This window comes from Nothobranchius furzeri, chromosome 6 (assembly GCF_043380555.1).
Source record: "Nothobranchius furzeri strain GRZ-AD chromosome 6, NfurGRZ-RIMD1, whole genome shotgun sequence".
NCBI lineage: Eukaryota > Metazoa > Chordata > Actinopteri > Cyprinodontiformes > Nothobranchiidae > Nothobranchius > Nothobranchius furzeri.
The window spans coordinates 73,295,260-73,322,895 of record NC_091746.1 but is presented as its reverse complement, the minus strand read 5'-3'; the positions used below and the strand labels follow the sequence as shown (position 1 = coordinate 73,322,895).

General features: G+C 43.8%; 1 protein-coding gene across 1 annotated transcript in view; it reads left to right on the top strand.

Annotated features, from left to right (window-relative positions):
- The window catches only part of LOC107375088 (WD repeat-containing protein 7), a 162,593-nt gene that overhangs the window by 58,472 nt on the left and 76,485 nt on the right, over positions 1 to 27,636 (top strand). Inside the window, 3 exon segments of the mRNA XM_070552547.1 lie at positions 1,968 to 2,099; positions 10,043 to 10,161; positions 12,144 to 12,267. Of these exon segments, the coding sequence (XP_070408648.1) occupies positions 1,968 to 2,099; positions 10,043 to 10,161; positions 12,144 to 12,267 (375 nt within the window).

Below are 27,636 nucleotides of genomic sequence, written 5' to 3'. Positions count from 1 at the left end.
ACAACTGTTTGTATTTTAACATCGTCCTTGTAGTTTTATAAGCTGATAATTAAACTGAAGCAAACATCTTTACTGTGAACTAAATTTACTGTGTATCTTCATTCCTTTTGCCGTCCTTTTTCTTTTGATTTTTCCTACTGGGAAGTTAGAATTTCCGAGGAGAAAGCGAACGCACCATTAGCTGATAACAATGGTGGCAATGGAAGCTAACATACCAAGCTAACTTTATCTTAAACAGTTTATTTAGCTGCTGGAGCAGATTAAAACGATGATGCCTCACACTTAGATCGTTGTCGCTGGTTTCATCTTCACCCAATCACCCGTCGCGTTTAGTAAAGTGAAGCCAAATTTTGGAGCGCGTTCAAGTTCTTCTAGTCGGAATTTCAGAGTTCCGAGGAGAAAGCGAACGCACCATTAGCGAAACGGAAGCTAACAAACCAAGCTAACGTTATCTTAAACATTTTATTTACCTACCGGAGCAGATTAAGATGAGGATGTCTCACTTAGATCGTTGTCGCTGGTTTCATCATCACCCAGTTACCCATCACATTTAGTGAAGTGGACCCAAGCTTTAGCGTGCGTTCTCTCTACCATGCTGCTCTGTTTACAACTGGCTCGCAGCGACCGACGACATAACGCTCTTGCGCTTGCGCAGCTGTCTAGGCAAGTTCTCGTTATGAAGGACGGGTACCGAAACGAGGCACCGTTTGAAATGACGTGAATCGGTGCTCAGTCGGTACTATGGAGTTCGGTCGGTACCTTAAAAAGTACAGAATTCTGTACTCATCGCTAGCTGTACCATAAAGTGTAGGGATGCAACGATACCCCTTTTTTCCAAATCGATATGATACCGGTACTTGGATCTGAGTACTCGCGTACTGCGGGGGGTCAGGGGCAGACTGGGACATTAATTCAGGCCGGGAATTTTTGAAACCATCCCAAGCCACCGCCCAATTCACGCTAAACACTATAAGTGGGTCAGGTTGGGCACCTACTGATGTAAAAGTGTAAAACAACTAAATTAAAACTTCACATGTGCCCTGATTCTTTCATCTAAAATATAAATATTTGTGTTTTGCTGCTATAATCTCTGCTTATGTTGCATAAACTGACATTCTATTTCATTCCGTTAAACGTGCCTCCTGCACATCAGATGAAATAGGCCAGACGCCATCATCCACCTGAATTTTTAGACCAACAGGTACCAGACTACATGTCTGGGTCAAGAGAATCACACCACAAGCAGAGACATAAAAAAGTGTGTGTGTGTGTGTGTGTGGGAGGGTCTCCCCATTGCTAAATGATGCATCATTAGTGTCATTTAGGTTTACAACATAATAGGCCCAGATTAAACAGACAGCCTCACCCATGGAAGAAGCCTTTTGCAGATGCACACATCTCTGACATCCATAAATACTGACAGACCTGTATAAATGGATGTTTTTCTCATAATATTCATATGAACACCAATAATAATACTAGAGGTTTAAAGGCTATGAACCAAAGACAAAATAAGCCAGAGGTGAAGGTTTATGCATTTAACATGAAATGTCATAAATGACCATCAGGGCTGATGTGAAATCTAATCCAGATCAGTCCAGGTCAGAATTATCATCCCATCCGTCTCACTTTAACTCTGATTTAGTGTTAGATATTTAACTCTAGAGGAGGGAGGGATGCACCGATACCGATACCTGTATCGGTATCTGTGCATCCCTGATAAAGTGAGATGGTGTTTCCACAGAGCTATCATCTAAACTGGTGTTCTACAGAAAACTAACCAAAGGCTTTTCTGTTTCTCTTCATGTTACTGAGTAGGAAACAAACCACCTGACTAGTGATGTGTTTTAAAGTCTTTTTTCCTTCCCTAACTTTTTCCCCCTCTGCTCGTTGGTACGGTTTTATATTTATAACGTTCTAACTTGTTCCTTTTCTTCTCAACTATTTTTCTCCTCTTCCTTTACAAGCTGCTGTAGCTGCCAACACCAGCACTGCTGCCACTGCTGGGGCTCTGGGGGCTCCTGGGGGCCTTCCTCCAGGGGCCCCTGGCTCCCATAGCCCCGGCCCTGCTTCTCATTACATCCTCTCAGTCAACGAAGGTACACACTGATCTGACGGGCACCACTTTGGGAACAGCTCTCTTTGTTATTTGATTTTCTTAAGTTGCTTCCTAGATCTCCTCTCGTTGTTTGTCTTCCTTCCTTTAGTCCTTCAGTTCCTTGTTACTTCTCTCTGTGTGCTTTTAAATTTGAGTTTCCAGCCTCGTCCCGTTTCCATTTCTCTCCCTCATGTATCTGGTCACCTCGTTTCTCTTCCTTGCATCAGTCTTGTTTTTCCCCAGCAGCCAGTGTTTGTGTTTCACCTCAGGTCCAGGTTTTTGCTGCCTTTGCCCTTGTTTTTGACTGATAGGCTGTCTCTGTGTCTGTCTGTCAAACCTGATTTTAGTTCACTTTCAATCTCATCAGCTGAAGAAATTGGGTCAGTTATTCCCATCAGAATGTTTCAGAACACGCAGCAGAGCTGGTTCTGCTTAATGTCCAGAAGATTTTTTTATATTCTCAAGCCAAACTGCCAGACTTTCTAGTATTTTTCAAGACTTATTAACATTTTTGGTGGATTTTTATACTTTTTCACTCGGATTCTGATTTGAAGATTTGCAGAAAGGTGTTTTTATATTATTTAAACCACAAATGGTCCACAAACTCAAGGGGTGAGGCAGCGTTGGGTCAGCCATTATCAGAAAATAAACATTTTCAACTGCATTTTTGGGCTCTCTGCTACCAGCAGCCTGTTACAGATAAGAAGTTTAGACCAAAGAATGAAAAACACCCAAGAAAAAGTTTTTAGAGACAAAAATGTGTCTTTTTTTGTTGTTTCATAATCAAGATAATTTCCACACATTAAAACCTACTTTTTAAAATGATTACAAGAATGTCAGACTTACTGGGACTTTTTGTTCAAAAATAACTTTATACATTTTTTTTACTTAATAGTAAAATTTTATCTCGATAAATGAAACCCGGTTTAATTTGAACAGAGTAAAATATTTAATTGCAGGAGTGTTATATCCTCTTTAGGGGATGTAGAAATATGTTTTATAGGGTTTAAAACCTAAAAACTAAAATGAAAAATCTACAGATTACGACACGCTTCTACGTTTGGTGTCGTCTGCAAACATGTTGACTCTACAGAGTAATGTAGCGATTGAACTGAAACGTTTGGGAGTGAACTAACCCTAACAACAATCCTTAAACGTTGCTCTTTTTGTTCTTCTGTACTCGTTTACAGTTTTTATGGAGTCCCATCGTGTCTTTTATGTTTTACTGTCCACGTGTCCTGATGTCTCAGCTTCCCCGTGCTGTTTGTATGCTTGCTATTTCAATCATGTTTGTTACTGGGGGGGGGGGGGGGGGGGGGGTCCAAAGCCAAAACTAAATCAACCCAAACTCTAAACTTCTCTTCGTTTTCACCAGCAGTCCAACAGAGACACAATGTCCCTTTAATCAAACCATCTGAAGGCCGAATGGTCACCGATCTGGTTTTTTGAGGTTTCACCCCATATGACCTCTTTGACCTCCACTTGAGCTCTTTCTGCTCGTGCTTTTGCTGTTTTTTACCAGGATGTTGGCTTTTTAGCATTTAAGCTTGCTGCCCCATCCTCACAGTGCAAACGTTCCTCTGTTTTTTCTATCGAGGGCAACAAAGTGCCTTTTATAACCGATGATGTATTAAAGCAGAGATGGTCAGACTTGTTATTAACGATGGGAACAGCAAGCATGCACACAGAAACTCATTCCTTACCTGTAAAAATCTTATTTCCTACAAAAATAAACATCGACAGCATTTAATGAATGCATTTATTTAACAACTGCCCTGCAGAAACCAAGGTTGTCTTTTGATAAAAGTGAAGCATAAAGGTGCCTCAAAGCTCAATAACATAAAAAATGTCTTATTGTGTCAGTTTTGCTGTAAATCTTTGAGTTTGTTAAAATATCTAAAACGTTAGTTCAGCATGATCAACTTGTTTATTTGTTCTGTATAATTTCCAGCAGATTCAGATTAAGCAAAGGTTAAAAACTGTAGTGGGAGCTAACTACATCAGTAGAAGAAGAAGTTTAAGTACCGGCAGCAAATCTTTAGTGGACATAATTAATGTTCGTTAGCAGAGATTTCCTTTGTGCTATAGGAAAAATGTAATTAGTAATTTATCGATTGTCAAAAATGTTGTATCATATCATGTGTCTTCAGGTCCCACTAGTTTTTTCCCCAGACCCCCAGTGTATAGCATGGATACCGCTGGGGGCCACTGGTGTATCGTGTTGTTCTGTGACGTTTTCTCTTATTCCGATTCTTAGTGTTGACTTATTAACTCATCTTTGTTTAAAATGAGTTTAAACCTCATTTGAAAGTGCGCTTTTATGTTGCCATCCTTTCAGTTGTAGATGGCTAACGGCTAGTCTGAAAACAGCTAAAACCAAAGTGCGCTGATGCGGTTGTAACCCTTTGAAGCCTGATCTAATGTGGCTATAATACTCAGTTTTTATTTTTATATGCAACAGTAATAAAGAAATAAAATTGGCCCTCACCAACTGTAGATCCTCCACCAGGGGGCAGCAGACATGTACAGGACTGGAAATGGCAGGTTTCTGATGAAGGTTCTAGTCCTGATGCTGAGAAAACATTTTTTACTTATGTTGTTCATTTCTGCTTGATTGCGCTGCTCAGCATCGCAGACTTTAGCGTTTATTATTACTTCTTTGGTGTGTTCTTGCTGTGTTTAGTTTCAAATTCCATCCTTCAGTTCGTTTTAAAACACAGAAAAGGTTTAATTACCTGCAACGTTTCGTTTGCGGCTGCAAACATCATCAGGTAGTGATGCTGTGCGTTCTTTATTTTAGATTGTATATATTACTGTATTTTCTTTCTTACCTAACGCACCAATCAAGGAGTCGCTGTTCAAATCTCATTGTTGGAAAAATAAAGACAATAAAGGTGATTCTGATTCAACATGCAGGCTGAACATGAAAATAGTCTCCTACACCGATCTCCTGCATTAAGCCTGATTCATGCTTCTCCGTCAGCTCCAACAGGGACAGACACGCACGGACGGAGACATTTTGCTCTCATACTCCTCCGTCTCCTGGGGAGTGTTGCAAAGCAATTCCCCGGCAGGACAGCAGAGGGCGTAGCGCTGTTCTGTGGTATCCTGTCATGTATCGGTCCAAGATAGTGTGTTTATATTGAGTTTTTTGTACATAAGAGACTTTTTAACACAAACAAATTTGTCTCTCATTCTCCTCCACCTCTTCATGCGCTCCCCACCTCTAAACCCACGTTTCCTGTCATTTCCGTCTTCAAATAAAACGCTTGCTGCGTATCTTTTCACTCCTCCAGTCACGGGGAATTAAACGTTCATGTTTTTAGAGTTTTTTCGCGAGTTATTCTTCAAGCTTCTCCGTGTCTGCCGCTTGTTATCCTCGGCTCTCTTTATGTTTTTGAGGGTGCAATGGCGGTGCTGTAGACAACAGTGGCGTCCTGACCAATCAAAAACTTGCGTTCTCCGTCTCGACGGACGGATGTTTCGAAAAGAGAGCTCGACTCCATCCGTCCTTGCGAGGGCTCTCCAGCAGGCTCGCAAGGACGGATAATGGCGTAGCGAGTCTCTGCACTGACGCAGACGCAGAAGCATGACTCAGGCTTTAGCTTCTGATAGAAAACAGACGGTGAAACTCTAGGATTAGAAAAGCCCGACAGATCTACGTCACACTGGCACTAACATTCATGGACTCGCCCATCTTGACTCACAACTGGAAAGGCTGTTGTTGGTTTAGCATCCAGGAAACCTCAGAGATCGTCTCAGCTAGTACAAGCTAACTGTTAGCATTAGCAACTCCACCACACAGCAGAATTCATCCAGGCTTGTGTTATTGGTGGAGATAAAACATCTACATTGCAGAACAGAGTAAGTGGTAGAGTCGCGTTGTTGTGGAAATCAGGCCTAGTCCACACGTAGCCGAGTTTTTTAAAAACGAATATCTGCCCCTCCAAAAACTTGCATCCACACCACCGTGTTTTAAAAACAAACTCTGTCCACATGTACCCGGATAAATACGTCGTTAAGGACATGCCAGACCTGTAGGCGGCAGTACTTCCCCCGTTCTTAACCTCGTCCTTCGTCTGTGGTCTTCCGCAAGGAGCAGTAATTCCGCTTGCAAACACAAACAAGCAAAAAGCGCTTGGACGATTGATAAAGCGAGCGCAGCTCTGAGGGCATCCATGCTGTCGGCTAGTGTAAACACAGGTCACACACGTGATGTCAGCAGTTTTGTGTCGCGGAAAGTGACATTGCGGACCATAAAACTCCGGTTTTGTCTGTCCACACGCAGACACCCAAAACGGAGAAAACGCAGATCTTCACTTTGGCTGGAGTTTTTAAAAAGATCCGTTTTCGTGTGAAAAAACTCCGTTTTCGTGTGGATGACAGGCCAAAACGTAGAAAAATATCCACGTTTTGGCAGATCCCCGGCTACGTGTGGACAGGGCCTAAGACTCCAGATCCTGTCTTCTGAGCCTCAGCTCTGATGTGGATCACTTCTAGTTCCTGAAACAGGCACACCAGAGCTTTTCCCCCCCAGAGTACGACTTACAGGACATTAATTCCGACTAGAGACCACTGCATCTTTGGTGTGTTCTTGCCGTGTTGAAATTCTAATTCCATCTTTTGATTCTTTTTAAAACACAGAAAGGTTTTATTTACCTGCAACGTTTCGTTTGCGGCTGCAAACTTCGAAGTTTGCAGCCGCAAACGAAACGTTGCAGGTAAATAAAACCTTTCTGTGTTTTAAAAAGAACCAAAAGATGGAATTAGAGACCACTGCAGGTGTATTAAAAATGAGTGAAGCCTCTTTAAAGCAGCGGTGGCACCTGTGGATCAGCCCATCAACTCTCTGAGCACAGGCTGTTGGGGAAGTTAGGTAGGAGGTATTTATGACTTTTCCAGTGACCGACCAAAGGTTGGTGGATGGGGCATTAGTAACGTTGGGGTAGCACACATCATGGTATGGAAGAAGGACTCTTTTTATTTATTACTTGGTGTTTATTTGCTTGGTCTGGACATCACCTTCATGGACATGACGTTGCTGTTAAAGGTGCTTTATGAATAAAGATATGAAACAAATATCACAACGTTATTTAGCAATAATCAGGAAATGGCTGTAAAACTAAAACTGTTGCAGATCAAAGCTTCCTGTTTAGATTTTAGAATAAATTCTCTGTTTTATTTCAATTTGTTTTCTTAAATTTACTAAAAATTAAAAGAAAATGTTCAGTTGTTTCCATTTTGGTGTAACTTTAGAAAACTGAATCATTTAATGAGGTTTCTGCAAGACAGTGAAACACGTTTAAGTTGAGGTTGGCTGATTTAGCAGATTATGAGTTTTAAACACATTATGGTGAAGAAAAAAATCAGTTTTTCAAATGTTTGAGATTTTATGTAACCACAAACAGAAACTATTTAATGACCTTAAAGTTTGGACTCGTTTTTCTGTTTCTTCCTGCCTAAAGGGGAAATCAGCTTCTTGCTCCAGAATATTTGTCTGTTCATCTTAGACTTGTTTTTATTCTCAAGGTTTTTATTTATTATATATTTATAATTGAATGCCCCGCCCTGTTTCTATTGTTAATATGAATTTTATACTTTTCTGAGAATTTTTACATGTATTCTTTTTCTCTTTGACTCTGTAAAACGAGGACAATTATGTAATGATTTAAATTACATGTTATTTAAAAAGCCATAAGGCGTAGGATTCCATAGGAAATATGAAATCCACCTTATGGATCTGTTGGGTTATTTTAACCAGAAGATTGGATCTTTTTATTGCAGGGATTAGATAACAGCTTCGTATTCACTCAGAGACAACAGAAGAGAGAGAGTCGAGTTTAAAAGTTTAAAGATTTATTACTAAACAAATTAAAACTAGACTAACTTTAACACTAAATGTATGGTGTAACTAAGGTGAATGAGACGGAGAATGGTGTGATGTGGAATGTTGCTCAGAACCAGCAAATCCGAAGAAGCGATTAGTTCTGATGGGAAATGAAGGTGAAGTTTTCGCGTAAAGCTTTGGTTAGGAGATTCATAAACACATTCAACGCCATTTGTCGGCCTACATACCCTTAGCGGAAGTCCCCGTCTAGATCAGGAGGTGTAAAGGTCCAGCTTGACCTTGTGGAGCCGGAGCCTGTAGAAGCGCCGCGGCAGCCGACCACCAGTCTTGAGATACTTCCGGGTCACGACAGTTTATCTGCATCTAACAAGACCCAAACCTGGGTCGTGATGATTCAGCTTTTATTCTGAAAGGAACCGTTGCAGCAGGTGGAACAGCAACAGATTTTATCCAGCTTGTCGTTGGTTCTTTCGGCTGAAGAGGAAAGTTACGGATTGGCCACTCCGACAACTTCTCTAGAACGCTTTGATCTGGCGTTAAAGATGGCGAGGGCATAGTTTTATACTTCGGATGTTTTGGTTTATCGTCGAATGAAAAGATGACAGATTTATCAAACACCACCAAAACCACGCCTCCGTCAGATCTGGCAAATCAGTAAAGCAATGTGTCATCTCTTAACGCTACGTGAGATCAGTCCTAGTGGAAACATTTAAAGTCATATTACTTATTATATTCTATAGGATTATAATAAAGTAATTAATATTTTGATTTCACAGATTGGTCACATCTTATTATTGACTAACACTTTTTTTGATTAGCTTTATTAAAATAGAGTTCTTTGATTTATTAAAAGGAGAGAGTCCTTTCTTCATTCTTCTGTTGAGCTGGAAAGAAGCAGGTTAGAAGCAAATGCATGAGACCTTGAGGCCATATCTCATGCAGACTAGTCCTGTGTCAGAGGAGAGGGGGAGAATTACTTTTGGTGGAAAACAGACATTTCATTCCATTACAATTTTTTCTGTTTTTAGTTACAAAAAGTCTCAAAAATCTCAAGCAACAGAAATCAGTCGACCTCTTTTTAGGAATCTTCTAACGTGTTCAGTTTTCTCTCCGTTAGTCTCCCCGTTGGAGGTAAGTTCACACGAGGAACCAGACAAAGAAATTTTTTATGAAATTTCTTTCCTGCTCTGAAGCTGTTTGGTGTCCATCCCACATGCATCTCCACTGGAAACCATATATTTGTCTGATATATGTGAACAAGGCGCTCTGTTTATGTGGAGCTTCTGACATGACTTTAAAATGTTTTAAGATGAAACATCAAACGGATGCAGCCGGATGTGGAAACCCCTTAAAGTCGAACCAACGTGTGTTTTTTCCTTCGTACAAATCGAATTTTTCTTGTTGCATCTGTGTCGCTCCTGAAAACCTGCGAGGTTTTCTGATTATCTGTATCATGGTGAAAACACTGTCTTGTCTCCATGTGTAAAAAACACACGCACGCACACACACACACACACACACACACACACACACACACACACACACACACACACACACACACACACACACACACACACAGATGCACACACATACGTGCACACACACACACACACACACACACACACACAGATGCACACACACATGCACACACATACGTGCACACAGACACAGATGCACACACATACGTGCACACAGACATCCACACACACACACACACACACACACACACACACACACACAGACACACACACACACACACACACACACACACACACACACACACACACACACACACACACACACACACACACACACAGGTAAATATGGATGTGTTCCTGTTTACCTCCATCAGACCTGCTCAGACTCTGGTTAGCAGCAGTAACGACGTCTCTCTAACCAAGGCAGCAGAGATCAGTGTTAACTACCCATCCTGTACTCAGTCACTGTAAAGCAATGAAAACACCGGACCTAAAACTGTTTTAATCTAACAACAGTGATGTTTCATGTTGTTTCAGCTGATTTGTGTGTGTGTGTGTGTGTGTGTGTGTGTGTGTGTGTGTGTGTGTGTGTGTGTGTGTGTGTGTGTGTGTGCGCAGGCTGGAGCCAGCTGGCAGCCATGCACTGCGTCATGCTGCCGGATCTCCTGGGCCTGGACAAGTACCGACCTCCTCTGCTGGAGATGTTGGCGAGGAGGTGGCAGGACCGATGTCTGGAGGTACGGGTTGCTCCCAGACAAGTCAGAACTGGTTTTTTCTGTGTTTTCATGCACTCATGGTTATTTATGAAGCAAAAAAATCTAAATATCATGGGCCATGTGGGGAAAAGCTTACATCCTACAGGACCAATGAGCTAACGGCTAGTCTAACACCCAACCAGGTGGACGCCTTAAGACATTTTTAGCACTTTTGCAGAATCAGTGGGGAAGCTATTGGTCCATTTATCCTGATAGACACGAGCTTTATTCTTCATCATTAGAATCTATCCACGTTATTTGCATGAAAGATGTCAGAAGCTTCCTGTCCGCGTTTGTTTACATTAGACGATGCGGTCTCTTAGCGCAATTCCTCTTTTTACGGACTTTTAGAGACTTAAACGTCAGCTGTCCCAGCTCAAACGGGTCACTGTTACACTCCTGCCGACTGAGCCAGAGGGATGGGAGGATGGTCTTAGAATCTGGCTAAAGCTAACAGGAACGTTTTAGCTACTTAGCTACAGAGAGGCAACAAACGATCTTAAAAGCTCCGAGGTTTAGCGTTACTTACAGAGTAACCGGGCTGGCTGGGTTTTGTTGAAACACTTATTTCCTTAAAAGCAGACGTAGAGCCGAGTCAGAGCCTTACATCCCTCATCACCTAGCCTGGGTTTCAGTTTCTACATCCAACTGCAGGATGGCACTTTTAGGTTAGCAACAGCAGTCTAAACGCACGTTATAGTAAAACTCAGAAAACTACACTTGAAATCATCCCTGTTATTCTTGTGAGACTTCACGACCCGCCTTCTCCCCGCCGGAGGTTTGTCCTATCCAGAAACTAAGTAGGATGCAAGTGTTCCTCTCTGAGGTTTTTCACAACAAAATGAAATAAACGCACAAGTAAAGTAGTTTTCAAGCAGGGATTCCCCCAGGCTTTGCTTGGCCATGCGCCATGCTAAGCGCCATGCCCCGCCCCGCCCCCCTCCCCAACCCTACTGTGTCCGCTGACATGAACAGCGCAACGAAACTAGAGCCCTCCATCAGCTGATACTGGTGAGAAACAGCAGCGGAACGTGTACAACACCCCCACCCCCCGTTGCCACGGAGGAGCGCTGCGACCCCCCCCCCCCCTCCCCCCCCCCGCTGCCACGGAGGAGCGCTGCGACCCCCCCCCCCCCCCCCCCCCCCCCGCTGCCACGGAGGAGCGCTGCGCCCCCCCCGATGGCCGAATCCGCCAGGCTTAACTCATTTTCTGGGGGAAACCCTGTCAAGGTAACACTTTTCAGCCACGTCTTTCTGGGTTCCTCATCTCTGGGGAGGCGGTGAAAGCTGCACCGATGCTAACAGCATGTTCTAAACATCGCTCTTGTAGCCAACAAAAGAAGAATTAACTGCTACTAGCAACAAAACCCACCATGTAAAGCAGGGGTAGGGAACCCTGGTCCTGGAGAGCCACTATCCAGCACGTTTTAGAGGTCGCCCTGATTCAACAAAGTTGAATCACCTGTTCAACAGCTCATCAGGCTCTGCAGAAGCCTTTTAATCACCTGCTGATTAAAATCAGGTGTTTTAAGGCAGGGCAACCTCTAAAATGTGCAGGATAGAGGCTCTCCAGGACCAGGGTTCCCTACCCATGATGTAAAGCAACGGGTATGCGCTAGTTCCGGTATCTCACCGGATGCTGCTAACATCTAGCCTAGTGAACTAGACCAAATTCTTGCTTTGCAAAGAATAAATAATACATTTATTTAGTCTGGCTTGCCAGGCTAGCTAACATCATCTTTTCTCCATAAAAAACAAAAATAAGGTGGGTAACGCGGTCATAGAAATACACTTCAAAATGGCGGACATATTTCTTTAATCTAGGGCTCCCATTGTGACTGGATGTTTTTAATCCAGCAGAATCTGATCCAGAATGTCTGAGACAGTAAACACGCCTGATAGAAGTTAAAGAACACCTTCTGTAGGTCTGAAATAAATCTAGTGTTTTATCTTTTGGCTGTCAGGTACGGGAAGCAGCCCAGGCTCTTCTTCTGGCCGAGTTACGAAGGATCGGACAGTCGGGACGCAAAGATACGATCGACATGTGGGCTCCGTACCTGCCTCAGTACGTGGACACGGTCAGCTCCCGTAAGTACTCAACGCTCATTTAAGTCCAGGGGTGTTTCTCAGTGCCAAGGAACCTCGCCTTGATGTCTTGGCCCCGCCCCGGTTGCCTAGGAGATACGTCATCGGGAGCCGCCAAGACGTGTTCCAATGTTCATGTTCTACCGAGGCGTGTGTTCTCCGTTTGTTAGCCGTTTAGCTAGCTGAGCGAGGATGCACGGGAGCAGTGTTGCCAACTCTGCGACTTTGTCGCTGTTCCTAACGACTTTATTTCCAAACAGCGCCTAGCGACAAACCTAGCGCCATTTCTCAGGACCCGTTGCTACGTTCTGTAGAACTTTCTTGTAGATAATCCCTACAGATTAGCAACAAAGAAACCATTTGCACTCTGAACCGTTCTTCGGGGAGTAAGGAAAGAGAACGATAATCTGCACATGTGCACGAGGACTGACCAATCATAAACCGTTTTCGGCCGGGCCGATTTGCCGAAGACAAAGGCCGTGTTCGAGATGAGCCAGTTCTGCGCAGATTAGACCACCGGTGATCGGTACGCAGCGCATGCCAGTTAGATTTGTGTCCGACTTGACGCCGACTTGCTCTGACGTCATGCATACGTAGGCAACGATAACCTCGTGAGATCAAGGCGGCCGCAGATTTTGGAGCAAGGCGCTGCAGTTGCTCTCCACCGGCTGCAAAACCTAGAGGATGACGGGAAACGCCTGGCTCTCACCTGATCTAAGATCTGATTGGTTCATATTTTGATCCAAACATCCGGTGGTAGAACATGAAATGTTAGTTGGTCACATGTATTCTGTAAATCATGTTATGTTGATGATGACAACGATATAGGCCATAAAGAGGAATGTGATTTGTGTTGTTTTGTCACGTTTTCTATGAGCACACTAAAGCTACAGCTGATAACCTTTACTTATTATTACAGTCATGTCTCCATAAGCATTATATGATATCCAGAAGCACGTGAGGATGTGTTTTGGTTGCTAACCGGCACCGGAATTAAAATAAATAATTAAACAAGTATGAACTCTAACGCGATATCTTCGGGCATCGTCACCCGTGAGCTACACATGTAGGGAAATCTGTCCGACTTAAATGCAGACTTTCAGCCATATATATGTATGTATATATATGTGTATAATATATATATATATATATATATATATATATATATATATATATATATATATAGGACCAAAACATTTCAACAACATGAACGCCAGTGTGGCGTGATGATGTCATCAATATGTAAATTAGCATGTGACGTCATCTGGCAACATCTAGCGACTTTTGGGAAGAACTTCAGCTACTTTCAGTCAAAAACAGTTGGCAGCACTGCACGGGAGGTGTCTTGTAGCCTAGCCTTGGCCAAAAATTACCCAGAATACACCGCAGTATTTTCAAAAGGACGGCGGATCAAAAGCCGGCAGCTACTTCTGGGACAAATTTCAAGTTTAAATGTAAGTCAACTAATTTAAAATGTTTTTTTTAGAACCAAAGAAGTTACCTATGGTTGGTTAGTTGGTTAGTAGCTGCAGCTTTGGTGGCTAGCGGGTAGTAACTCACTAATATATTTAATTTAATAAACATATACACAATTTAAAAAGAGCTGGCTGACCATTATGGGGAGGTACTGGTTTAGTAGCTTTATTTGTTTTTAAAAGGAAACCTTTAAATATGTGTGATTTGTGCACACCTGATTGGATATTTCAGGGTCATGACCCACCCACCTCTTTATGGTCTCTCCAGCAATGCCCTCCTGTTTCCTCGTCCTCTGATGTCTGCTGTTTGTGTACTGGAGGAATCGGGCGTCAGCGCGACAGACACAGCATGTTATTTATCCGTCTGTTTCTGCCTCCACCGTCTGCCTCGGTCTCCCGGTCTGTAAATACTCCCCCGTGTCCCTCATCTGGCTATAGTTAGACCTGCTGATGGGAAGAAAGGTGAATCGCCACCGTCTTTTACTAGAAACGGCCTTCTAAAATGCTGCATCTGTGTGTGTTCAGGAGTCGTGGTTGCTGAGGATGCTGGGAATTTCTCAGGGGAGCGGTTGCCATAGGAACGGGCACCGGTCAGTGTTGTGTTACCACAGCAGTACCGCAGTCGCAGAAAGGGGGGGAGTGATGGACTGGTGACCTCAGGGGATGGGGGAGGATGGAGGAGGGAGGGAGATGGAGATAGAGGGAGGTTAAAGGGTCACAGAATTTGATCTGTGTGCTGCACAGCAGCGCTGGAACGGGCAGTAAGATGACTCCTGCTGGTCTTGGAAACCCTGAAATATCGTGAGGGGGGTGTTTTTAAATCCTCCAGCGTGGACCCGATGCTGTTCTAGGATCAGTGTCCGGTTTTAACGGAAGCACAACCCAGATTATACGAACCCGACGTCTGGGGGAATGCACAGGAACAGAAGAAATCATCAAAGACAAAACAAAACAAGACATTTACACAAACAAATATATTTATGATGTTTTTATTTACGTTTCAAAAACTTTAGAGACGTTCTGTTGTGAGAATGAGTCGCAGCCACTACACTCTGAGCTTCTAACTCCAGAACCAGACAAAAACAGCTAGTGACAGCACAGTTATCAGGTCACATGGGTTAACCCTAACCCAAAGCCATGGGAAAACAACATAGACACTAAATTACAATAAAAACAGGACAAATGTCCAAATGACCCAAATCCTCTGGGTTAGCCTAAAAGTTGCGTCTGCTGGGTTGATGGTGAACGACCAGTGTTGGGAGTAACGCCGTTTAAGTATAACGGCGTTTCTAACGGCGTTCTTTTATAGGTAACGGAATAATCTAATTAATTACTTTTCCCGCCGTTGCAACACCGTTACCGTTACTGGGGACGGAAGGTTGTGCGTTACTATGTGCTTGTCGAACGTTGAGCAGCAGCGTGAGGCTTTCTGACCGCCACACTTCAGCTGCAGCCAGGGAGAGAGAGGTGTCGGTAACGCACTTACAAACACGATGCTGATTGGCCGGGTGGGCGGAGACCCTCACTGTCTCAGTCTCTGCATTCTGTAGACACAACGGGAATAACTCCGTTTAAAATAACCGCGTTAATAAAAAATATTTCTTTCTGTAACGAGCAAACTAATTAATTACCGTCTTCTTTTATCAAAACGTCGTTTCTGTTACTGATAAGAAAATGCGTGCGTGAAGCAGCGCGGTGTGTTGAAGCTGTCATCATCAGCTGATCAGGAGCTAAAGAGGTAGATGTTTTCATCCAAGTGCGTCACGGCCCGTGAAGAACGAGGAAGACGTGATGAATATCTACGGCTGCAGACCCCCCGCAGATTTGTTGCTTCAGCAGCAAATCTGCGGATCTGCAGCCGTGCCCTTAGCGTGACAGCGGGACGTCCCGAAGGTCCGCTCACCTGTTCACCGCTCAGACGTCCTGATCTTCTGCCTTCCTAGATCATCCAGCTGTAACCTGTTTCTGATCATGTCTTTAGTCCCGCTGTAGCGCTGATGCATCAGTCTCAGACGTCATGGAGCTCAGGTGTTATTAGAACTACCTGTGTGTGTTTACCACCCAGCTTCAGCTCTTCTGTGGTTGGGTCTGACCCAAGTTAGTAAACGTAAGTCCTCCATCAGATCTGTGCCTCTTCTAGTGTCATTTTAAAGGATATTTAGTTATTTATTTAACCGTTACTAGATTACCAGCAACAGAAATGCTGCTAAAAACACACAATTATGTGAAGCTGGAAAAATTAGAATACTGTGCAAAATTACATTTATTTCTGTAATTTAACTAGACTGAGAGACCATTTAAAGGCTCGGGAACCTTTACAGGTGTTTCTATTTGCAATTTTAAATTTGAGCTGATTGGGGTCTTGTTAAATATCAGACAGTGACCTTTTAATAGTCTAGATTAGTGTAATGTTCCTATTAGTAGTTCCTCCTGTTAAGTGCGTATTTGTTTAAATTATTCAGGTTTATATAAAACATTTGGGCATACATTTTATTATGTTCAGTCATTAGTCATTTATATTTTACTATTGTAGTAATTCTTGCATTCTTTAATGAAAAAAGTAACTAAGTAGTTACTTTTGTTGGTAATTAGTTACTTTTATGATCTTGTAACTCAGTTAGTAACTGAGTTACTTTTTTTGACAAAGTAATCAGTAACTATAACTAATTACTTTTTTAAAGTAACGTTCCCAACACTGTGAACGACCATGCTTTTAGCGTCAGCTTAGGAACGGGAAAAGAAGATTCGCCTCTAGTGGTAGCTGGCAGAGTGTTTTCCACGTTAGTTTGACTGACAGGAAGAAGGATTTTAGCTCAGAAAGCATCAAACTTGTATTTGAAATTAGTGGGCTTGTTTTTCTGTGCTGCATCTGCTGGAAACAGAGTTTCTGTCATTTCCTGGATACGTTGCGAAGGTTCTTAGTTTCCATGAACGGTTGCGGTTTTGTTGTTGTGTCGCCGTAATTTAGAAGATGTTTAAAAAACCTTCAGTCCAGTTGTTGCGTCTGGAAAGCGTCTCAAATGCCTCTCAGTGCTAGCCTGGCCCGCCAGACTCCTCCTCTGTTTAAATCTGCACAGAGAAAGGGTCTGGGAACTCTCCTATTCAAATAACCCCGCCCCCTGAGAATTCTAACCGAGCCAATCAGCGCTGAGTATCGTACGTCACACACCACAACACTGAGTTTGTCCAACATGGCGACTGAAGCGGAGTTCTCTGCGGCTCTTTCCTCTGGTCTAAATTACTTCAATGTCTTTAAAACAAGTAGAACCGCTAAAAGCATTTCTTCTAAAAAAAATAAATAAGATGTTTGCGCCGTCGCCAAGCTCTTTTTTTTTTACTACAGCTAGAAAACTACAGCGTTGCGCGGTACAGTCAGCATTTCCGTCTTTTTTCCAGGGTATCCGCGGGTCCTTAAAGTCTTAAATTAGCTTTTCCAAATTTAAGGCCCTAAAAATCCTTAAAAATTACAAATAATCCTTAAATACAGTTTCCAAAGGTCTTAAATTACCAAAGACCCAATAAACAAGATTCTTTTATTTCTATAAAATTTTTGTGAATTTCTACTTAGTGTTCAGCATTTTATGTGTACGATGTTGGCGTAAGTGGAACCGTACACACTCAGCTGGTTGTGAAAGGGGGCTATTTTTAGATGAGCACATTAGCTGGTTAAACTAGTGGGAGCTTGCGCCATGGGGAAGTGCAAGTTTAATGATAACTGGATGGCTAATCCCACGTTTGCGACGTGGTTAGCACTAAGGTTGTCACGGTAACCAGTGTAGCGGTAAACCCCGGTAAAAAAGTTGACAATAATAATAACCGTCTTGTTTTTTAAAACATATATTAACTCTGTGGATTACCGTGGCTGCGGTGTAGGCGCAGTGACCCTTACCAGCCACCGTATCATCTGCTGAAGTTGCCGGCGGCACATGCGCACTTTGTTGTTTACAACCAAAACTTTCTTGAAGCTAAAGCTGAAATAACGGCCAAAGGAGGAGACGGCAGCGCTCAGGACATTTATTATCCCTCAAAGAAGACAAAGTGGGAAGTACGGGCATCTTTTGGATATTTGAAGAATGCCGAGGGACAGTTGATAGAAGACGGCTATCCTGTTTGCAGCACGAGCAGAAAAAGTGTCTGTGAAAGGCAGCAACGCTTCAAATCTCATGACACATCTGCGTGACCATCACCCACAACTCTACAGTCAACGCAAGGCAAGCTAACGTTAGCATTTTAGCTAAAATGCGTGATCCGAGGATTTGGGTTGAGGGAGAATGCAACGAGTCGCTATATAAAGCAGCCGCAGCGCCGCTACCTGCATATAAACCGTGTCGCGGACACCCTCATGTTGAAATGACGCTATGCATTACGGGGCTCCCAGGGGCAGATAAGAGTTGGTCTCTCTCCGAGAATAATTATGAATTTAACAATGATTACTGCCTGATGACATTTTCCCACATCTGCAAAGCTCACTGGAAGGACACAAACCGAGGACAATATTTTCCTGATATAGGGTTTATTACTCAAGTAAGGGTAAAAAAGTATCTGATTAGAAGGCTACTTGAGTACTGAGTATCATCTGATCTAATATTTTTAAAATGATGACATCAAACAGACAAAAAATAAGAAGTTATGGGCAAATATTGGTATTTTAAAGACTAAAGGGGAAAAAATGTAAACAAATAAACAACATAATTACAAAATAACACATTTTAGGCAAAATTTAGACGCAAACTGAGGACAATATTTCCTGACATACAGGGTTTATTTAATTGTGTGAAAATGTAGCGCGTTTAAAAAAAATACCGCGATAATACCGAAAACCGTGGTAATTTTGGTCACAATAACCGTGAGGTTACATTTTCACACCGTGACAACCCTAGTTAGCACCGGTTCCAGGCAATAGCTGGAAATTAGAGCTTAAATTTGGTCAAAGTGGCCTTAAAAAAGGTCCTAAATAGTTTTAAATTTGGCTCCCTTAAACCTGCAGTTACCCTGTTTTTCTGATCGGTTACTTTTGAGCTGCCTAGTCCCGCCCCTCATGTGCCGCTCTGCCTGTGAGTTACCAGACTCCTGTGCAGACTTAAACAGAGGACGAGTCTGGCAGGCCAGGTGCTTCCTGGTTGTGTTTTTGTGAGAGTAAAAATTACGAGACAGCTTTGGGAGGGTTTCGGACATCAATGAACATTGTCGCGATTTGTTTTCTGAAGGATAAAATCCCTGCAGACGTGTCTTTGCTACACTCTCGGATCAAAGCGTTTGTCATGAAAGAGACCAGATTACGTCAAGTTTACGAGACAGATTTCCTCTCCGAGAGACGATACAGGCGTCTTAAACCCATTAGGAATCTGTTTCAGATCCTTCTGTTTAGTTTTCAGGAGTCTGAAACCAGAAGCGATGTGAGATTCCTTTAGAAAGAGCTGGAGAACTGTGAATCTAAGTGGAACAAGTTAAGAGACGTAAGCCCTTTTCAGATTGACATTCTGGAATATGTGTGGACAATTCAGTCCGGTTTTTAACCAGAACTGTGTTTTCAGACACACCACTTTTGTACCTGAACTTGTCCTTTCGGCTGCCTTCACACAGCAGGGAAACGTTCCAGGTGTCTGAGGGGGTGGGAAGGCTGTACCTGGATAGTGCGGCGGGCGTACATGCGTCATTTACCTAAACAAAGCTGTTCGGTCAAACATGGCCGACGAAGAGATAGAATTCCTCTCACTGATCGGACTTATGTTAAGCATAAGCATAAGAGACCTGGATGATGAAGCTCAATGGTTAATAAAGGAATCACGGAAGCGGTGTGAAGCGCTCCGTTGCGCGTCTAGGAGACGGTACCGTAGGAGGCGAGCTGCCGTGGTTCGCCGCATGCTACAGGAGCAAGCTATCTAGGTGCGCACAGCGTCCCCCAGTCTCCTCCTCCTCCTCACTGTCCGGAACTCGACCTCACCAGTCTGAAGCAGCCACCCTGTCCATGACAAGTCCGGACCTGTTACTAGGGGCTTCGTCTGGTTTAAGGTTATCCGGATGTTTGTGTTCAGACACAAAGGTCTTACGGACAGAGTCCCGAACATTTCCGTTTTTCATGGCCTGTCTGAAGGGGGCTTTAGACTGTGGCCCTGTACCGACGTAGCCGGGTGTCCCACAAAACGACATTTCCTGTCTCCCGAATGGAAGTGGCGGTGTACGCCACACAATGTATTCTTTCAACAATCTCCAGACAAGCATGAGTTTAGCAAATTCGCCGTCGTCACAAATAACCGGGTTTTGGGTTTAAAACGCCACGGCCTGCAGTCGTTTTACAAGCTCAACCATGTAGAAGAACACAGGTGAAGGATGACTTTACAGAGTAAATTCACTGAGAAACCGTTTTTACTCGATGTCTTTGAAATAGGATCAGTCACTCCGAGTGTTTCATGCAGGCTGAACTTGAAAATAGTCTCCTACACCTGTCTAGTTGCGTTGCCGCTATCCAATCAGAGGAGAAATGTCCAAGTACCAGGAAATAATCCTGCTGCTCACCTCTGCTCAGGCTCACTTCTACTTCCTGAAACAGGAGCGCCAGAGCTTGTTTTCCCCACAGTGATTGACTCACAAGGCATTCGTTTACACTAGAGACCACTGCAGATGTGTTGAAACACGAGTGAACTTGATCTTTAAGGTCGGTTATTGCCCACCCTCTGGATTTTCTAAGCCAACGAAATGTTTTTGGCAGAGACGCTGAAGATTTGAGAAGTACCACCTTCCACAGGCTTGGCACCGGAACAAGGTGGTGTGGACTCGAGTTCTTCCCTGGATGGGTGGAGGAGGACATCCCGTTTTCCAAAGCCTCGGCTGCGTGCGTGCAAGGCATGAACCGCAAAAAGAAAACTTGGGCAACAGTCACATACATTTCTTTATTTTATTTGTTTATTTGCAAGTGTCGCATGCAACAATTCAGACTCCAATGTAAAACCTATAATATCACAAATCGGTGTCTCCCACTAGCCACTGGTTAGCTTTAGGTGCATGTGTTGTTTTAGATGTGTAAAATCTGATAAACGTTCCTGAGCGACGCGCCGTCTGTCACGCCTGTCATTGGACAAATTGGAAATTTAGATCAGCCTCGTCTCGTCGTCGTCTTCCTCCGCTTGTCCGGGTTGCGGGGGCAGCATCCCAACTAGGGAGCTCCAGACCGTCCTCTCCCCGGCCACCTCCACCAGCTCCTCCGGCAGGACCCCAAGGCGTTCCCGGACCAGATTGGAGATGTAACCTCTCCAACGTGTCCTGGGTCGACCCGGGGGCCTTCTGCCGGCAGGACATGCCCGAAACACCTCCCCAGGGAGGCGTCCAGGAGGCATCCTGACCAGATGCACAAACCACCTCAACTGACTCCTTTCGATCCGGAGGAGCAGCGGTTCTACTCCGAGTCCCTTCCGAATGTCCGAGCTCCTCACCCTATCTCTAAGGCTGAGCCCGGCCACCCTACGGAGGAAACTCATTTTGGCCGCTTGTATCCGCGATCTCGTTCTTTCTTTTAGATCAGCAAACAACCAAATCCTAATGAAAGACTTTAACAGCTTCAGACGAAGGCTACCTTCACAGAGTCTGTGAAAGTCTGGCTGCTGAAGAAGGGAAATCTAAAAACATACAAGGAGTGGATCTGGAGTTCAGCACACTGTTTTGGTTAAAGCTGAGATGAAATGTTCACCCTCTCCGAGTCCCACAGTGGAACTCTCATTGATCCGCTCCAGACTTCTTGGTTGGGAATGCTACAGAAGCCCCTTAAAGAAGTGGGATCGATACGCGGTCGAGTCAAAGGTTAAAATTACACGTAAATGTATAAGAACAGAGAGAGAGAGGAGGCGGTAAGTGAGACAGGAGGGGGGGCGAAGGAGGAGGTGGTGAGAGGAGCGACAGCCGGCTGATTAGAGGGGAAAAGGAGCGGCGATTGAGTCGGACAATCACAACAAAGATAGGAACTAATATCTGCTGAGTGATCAAAGCAGGCGCTGCTTCACACGTTCACAGCTTGACTCCTGTGCGATCACGCGTGAGAGGGTGAACGATGACGGGGGGACGTTGTTTAATCGAGTGTGTGTGAATGAAAGCAGCAGGTCTCGTTTTATTGTTTGTCAGAACATCTGTGCAGCAGCTTTTGGGAGCTGTCTCTCGGGATGCGGCCGGCGCTTCCGACCCTCCCGAAACCTGGTTCGATTAGCGCACCCCAAGGATTTCCAGCCTGCTGCTTTTCATTGAGAATCAGGTAATTAGGCACAGCCGCGGCGCCGGAGATGGCCCCAACAGGTGATTTTCTGTCTCTTCTTTAGAGCAAAGGTAACAACTGGAGCTTCCTTTGTGCTGAAGCCTTTTAAACACTTCCAGGCGAGCTGAAAGGTCAGCCTCTGCTCTGTGTGCCGTCTGGCCGGCCTCTCGCTGCGACAGCAGAGCTCTGTGACATTTCCTCTAAAACCTAATGGATGAATACAGGTGTCTTCCTTCAAACACGCAACACTTTCTCTGGAGAGGTGGAGGAGAAATCAAAGAGTGAACATCCGGAGGACGGTGGAGCACCAGTTTGGGGACGGAGTCAAACGGACTGTTGGACGGCTCATGAAGCATCACGTCTGGGTTGAGTCCAGTTAAAACAGAGACAGAGTTATTGGTTTAAATGGTCACCGTGGTAACTGTCCCCATGGTTATCATTTGTATTTTTAAAATGATTTACTGCAGAAGCCTTGTTCTGGATGTAGCTCTGGAGGATCACGCATCTGTAGTGAAACTGGGCTTTAGGTTCTGTTTAAAGAAAAAGTTCTCTGAGAAAATGTTTTTAGGTCACTCTGACTTCAACACGCAGGCTGAACATGAAAATAGTCTCCTACATCTATCTCCTGCAGTAGCTTCTGATAGAAAACAGACGGTGAAACTCTAGGATTAGAAAATCCTGACAGATCTACGTCACACTGACACTAACATTCATGGACTCACCCATCCTGACTCACGACGGGGAAGGCTGTTGTTGGTTCAGCATCCAGGAAACAGCAGAGAACGTCTCAGCTAGTAGAAGCTAACCGTTAGCATTAGCAACTCCACCACACAGCAGAACTCCTCCAGGCTTGTGTTATTCATAGAGATAAAATATCAGCACTGCAGAGCAAACAGAGTCGTGCTGCTGTTAGCCAATCAGAGGAGAGATGTGGTTTTAATGAGAGTTTGATGCAAAAATCTACAGGAGGTTAGAAACCTTTAATAAGAGACTCCGACACATTAAATACACAACTCGCAACATTTAAAGTTGAATTAATGTAACGTCTGCTGCTCTCTATGGAGGGTCTGATGCTGCTGCAGTGTTCTCTTTCTGCTTAACTCGTTCACCGCCGTTGACGACTAAAGTTGTCATTTGCATGTTTTTACCGTGTGGGCGTCGGACGAGCCCCCACACCGAGAGAACAAACATCTCAGCTCTAAAGCCGATCTTCATCCGCATACGTCACATGTCACGTGATCAGGAAGCAGAACATCCATGTGTTAGGAGATCGTTTTGGGCCGCTGCTGTAAAAAAAGTGAGGCGCGAACCGGAAAAGCTTCTGCCGATCACAATTCAACAACGGATTATGAAAGAACGGATAACGCTCGAAACACTCGGATTCTTCCTGATGTAAGACGTGAGTCTCCGCTTTGTTTTGGTTTTTTGGCGTCGACATCATCCTAGCGCGCAACGTTCTGTGGCTCTTAAAAAAACAGTAGAAACGGTGAGAAACGCTGGCAGCGAATGAGGTAATAAAACAGCAGTTTGACTTGTGCTGCATTTAATTTTTGTTAAAGCCTAAATAATATATTACGGTTTGTAAACTCAAGGGATGAGCTGCTGCTGGATTATTTGTAAAACAAGGCAGATTGAGCTTTTTTAGAAGTGATGACTTCAAACACAAAATTCAAACTCCAAGAAAGAAAAAGAACAAAAAGATGCTTTTAAATGTTTTGATTATTTTTCAGATGGAAACAGAAAAGAGGGCATCCCTGTGTCTGTTTTAAACAGCAGCAGCGTGAAGAGAGGAGGGGGAGGTGCTAGAGGTTAACAAGGCATGCTGGGACCTATGTGTCATGGCTGACATGACAAGCTTGACCTTGGAGCACACCAACACGCCCCCACCCTCCTTTTCATACACCCATCCTCCCCCTCCTCACCCTCTCCTCCCTGCTGCATCTCTATTTCACTTAAAGCCGTTTTTACTTCGATCAAACTGATGCTGCGGGGTACGGATCAACGCCGTCCTTTCATCTTCCCGTGACGGACATCAATCAGCGTGACTTTGGTGTGTCTGTGAGCGAAAATACACCACAGCTGACACCCAGGACTCATTTGGAGAGTTTCTACGTTCATAGCTATCTCAACATTTGCTTCTAGTGAGAAACCAAACCGACAGGATGAGGAAGAGAGGAAATCTAAGTCCAGTCTGCAACGCGTCACCGCAGCACCTGAGACACGCTGGTGGTCAGAAACATAAATGTTCACGTTGAAGTTAAAGGTTGATCAAAAATAGTTTGACGGAAGGAAAATAAATGTAAAAATAGTTGCTTTAATTACAAAAAGGCTAAATTGGGAATATTTTTGCAATGTTTCAAATCTCAAAGGAATTTTTTTGTGTGTATAGAAGTCGGGATGCATCCTATATAAAGGTGATAGTCTGAGTTTTACCTGCAGTAGGCGGCAGTCAGAATCTCTGGAGAATAAGGGAGAAACTGTCATGTAGCTGTTGAGCTAACAGCTAATTAAAGCAGGACCTAAATAAGAGAGAATGTGCACAACCTAAAACAAGGGATGTCATGAAACGTGTGTTTTAGTTGATAAATCTGCTCTTTAATGGTTCCTGCTGTGATTAGCTGTCAGCTCGACTACTTTGTGAGAATTTCTCCTCGATTCTAATTCAGTTACATCCAGTTTATTAATAAAGCTCCACATCACAACAGGTCGTCTCAATTCAATTCAAATTCAAAAATACTTTATTAATCCCAGAGGGAAACTGATTGCTGTAGTAGCTCAGAATAATAATAATAATCAAGTCATCAAAGAGTTGTTGTATATTACAATGGCTGTTGGCAGGAAGGATCTCCAGTAGCGGTCAGTGTTGCAGCCAAACTGAAGAAGCCTCTGACTGAAGACACTCTTCCGTTGTCGGACAGTCTTGTGAAGAGAATGCTCAGGGTTGTCCATCATTTTCTTGATTCTCTGGAGAATCCTTCTTTGCATTATCTCCTCCAGTGGTTCCGAAACTGCCGAAACTCTGGTTGAGTCCTTGAAAGGGCTTGGAGTTCCTCCATCTTGTTGGCCAGTGATCTCACATTGCCCACCATGATCGATGGAAGAGATGGTTTGAATTTCCTCTCTCTCTGTCTCCGTTTTGCTCCCGCTCTGCACCCACGCTTCTTGCGTTTTAGCTCATTTGGGATTTGTGACTTCAGTTGAGGTATTATTTCAGCCTTTCCAATGTTAATCAGCTGCTCCCGATTGTAAACCAGCTTGTTGTCATGGTTACGCATCATAACAAATGCTCAAAAAGTGAAAAAAGCTAAAAAATAGCAGTAAAAATCCTCCAAGCTTCACAGCACCAGAAACAGAAAAGTAAAGTGTCCAAAAAATACCGTTTTTCTTGAGAAACTAGAAGGAAAAATGTCCAAAAAAAGGCTAAACTTACATATAGTCAACAGCGCTACTCCAACATGCAGCCACCCAGAGCAGCGCAGTACCGGAAAAAAGACCTTCACATAGTAAACACTACAGTAGGGCAGGTCATTAAGCCTATCAGTTATAAGTTTCCTACATAAGGAACCCAGCAGGTCGCATCGAGTCACTGACTAGTGTCGAAGTCTTTACAGCAATCCTCATACTAAGCAAGCATGCAGCGACAATGGAGAGGAAAACTCCCTTTTAACAGGAAGAAACCTCCAGAGGATCCTGGCTCAGTATTAGACCTGGGCGATAAATCAATTTAATGAATGAATTTGAATTTTTTGTTGCAGGCGATTAAAAAAAATAGAATTTTTACGTAATAGCGCCTTTTTGGCCCCCCGGAGCTTCCGTAGCGTTGGTTTCATATAACCACGACAACAACGTCACAGCACACACACACACGAAACGACGACAGCAAGCGACTCCGTGGCCACCGGTGAGAGCGGGAAGTTTGTTCCTAAGAAAGGAATGAAATCCTCCGTTGTTTGGAATTGGTTCGGGTTTGCTGCGGCGGACGTGGAGCGTGGCGCTTTTATTCCAAGAGGGTGTTCATTTGTTCATTATTCATCTCGGAAATGAGCGTTACATTTGCCTTGCTTGTGATTAAATAAAAAATAAACTTGGCTTTAAGTTGCCTTCCATTTGTACTTATTGCTATTCTTAATAAATGAGGGGGAGAGAATCGGAAAAAAGTCGTAAATCTAATAGAAAAAATAATAAAATCTGAGATTTTATTTTTAGGCCGTATCACCCAGCCCGACTCAGTATAGGCAGCCATCCGCCACGACTCACTGGGGATGGAGAAGACAGGACAGACACACACACACACACACACACACACACACGTTCCATGCCGACACCCCTCTGTCTCCCGGTACGATGTACCGTATGTAACGATGGAGGAAAGGTCGCCGTTGCACCTTGGAGGGAGGTAGTCACAGGGCTGAGTGGATGAGTAGGTATCAACAAAAACGAGTGTTTAACTCGACTGTAAGAGTTCAAAACCAATAATGAGCTGTGTTCGATATGGATTTTTGAAAATGTCTCTAACTTTCTCAACATTCTCGTGAAAGATTCTGATTTTGGGATTTTGAACGCGCTCCTCAAAAATCAGCTAAACAAATGTTCTCTCAAATCATCCAGACAGAGGTGGTGAGCGCATGGAGCCCATCTCTGTTCATTTTCCCTAAGTCTGAAGGTGAGACAAATACAGGATAATTCGGTGACGTCAATAAATGTTACCGTTCCTGCTCCTGTTCCTGTTTCCAGCCCGGATCACTGGGAATGTTCCTTTGCTGTTGGTTTAACGACGCTCAGTGAAGCAACACGAAAAAGCTCCTGTGGTAAAACGAGACCCAGCCAAACATCAGTTATGTTTTAATTAAGTCCAATTACGTTTCATCTCTTTAATGTTCCAGACGAGTAATCAGAGTATTGGACTTGTGTCAGGCTGTGTGTGTGAAACGGAGCCATTATGTTAAGCTGTCTGCAGCCTGTGTGAACGGGTTAATCGGAACATGTTAGCAGGATTTATCAATCTAATTACAGACGCTGGAATCAGAGAGCTGTTTATTGGTGTGGTGAAGGCAGCCGGATGAAATCTGTTGGTGTTTCGGCTTTTCTCTTCTTCCAGATTCTTTTATTTTTTTTTAGCTAAATCCGCGTGTGTGTTTCCGTCTGAGCGTTCTACCCAGTCACACACACATACGTGAGTGTGTGTGAATTCATTCGGGCAGCTGTTTTCCCAGAGATTAGACGCCTGGTGACTCTGTTACCTTTAGCTGCTCCGTTAATTAGAGCATTATCATTCATTAGCCTCAGCTGCTACAAAGAGCTGCCCTTAATTGGCATTACAGAGATAATTCTCCAATTAATTCTCTAGATAACGAGGAGGCCCAATAAGGCTTGATTAGCTGTTTAACCAGGACAGTTAGCTTCATAATGAAGCCTGGCACACACACACACACACACACACACACACACACACACACACACACACACACACACACACACACACACACACACACACACACACACACACACACACACACACACACACACACACACACACACACACACACACACACACACACACACACACACACACACACACACACACACACACACACACACACACACACACACACACACACACACACACACACACACACACACACACACACACACACACAC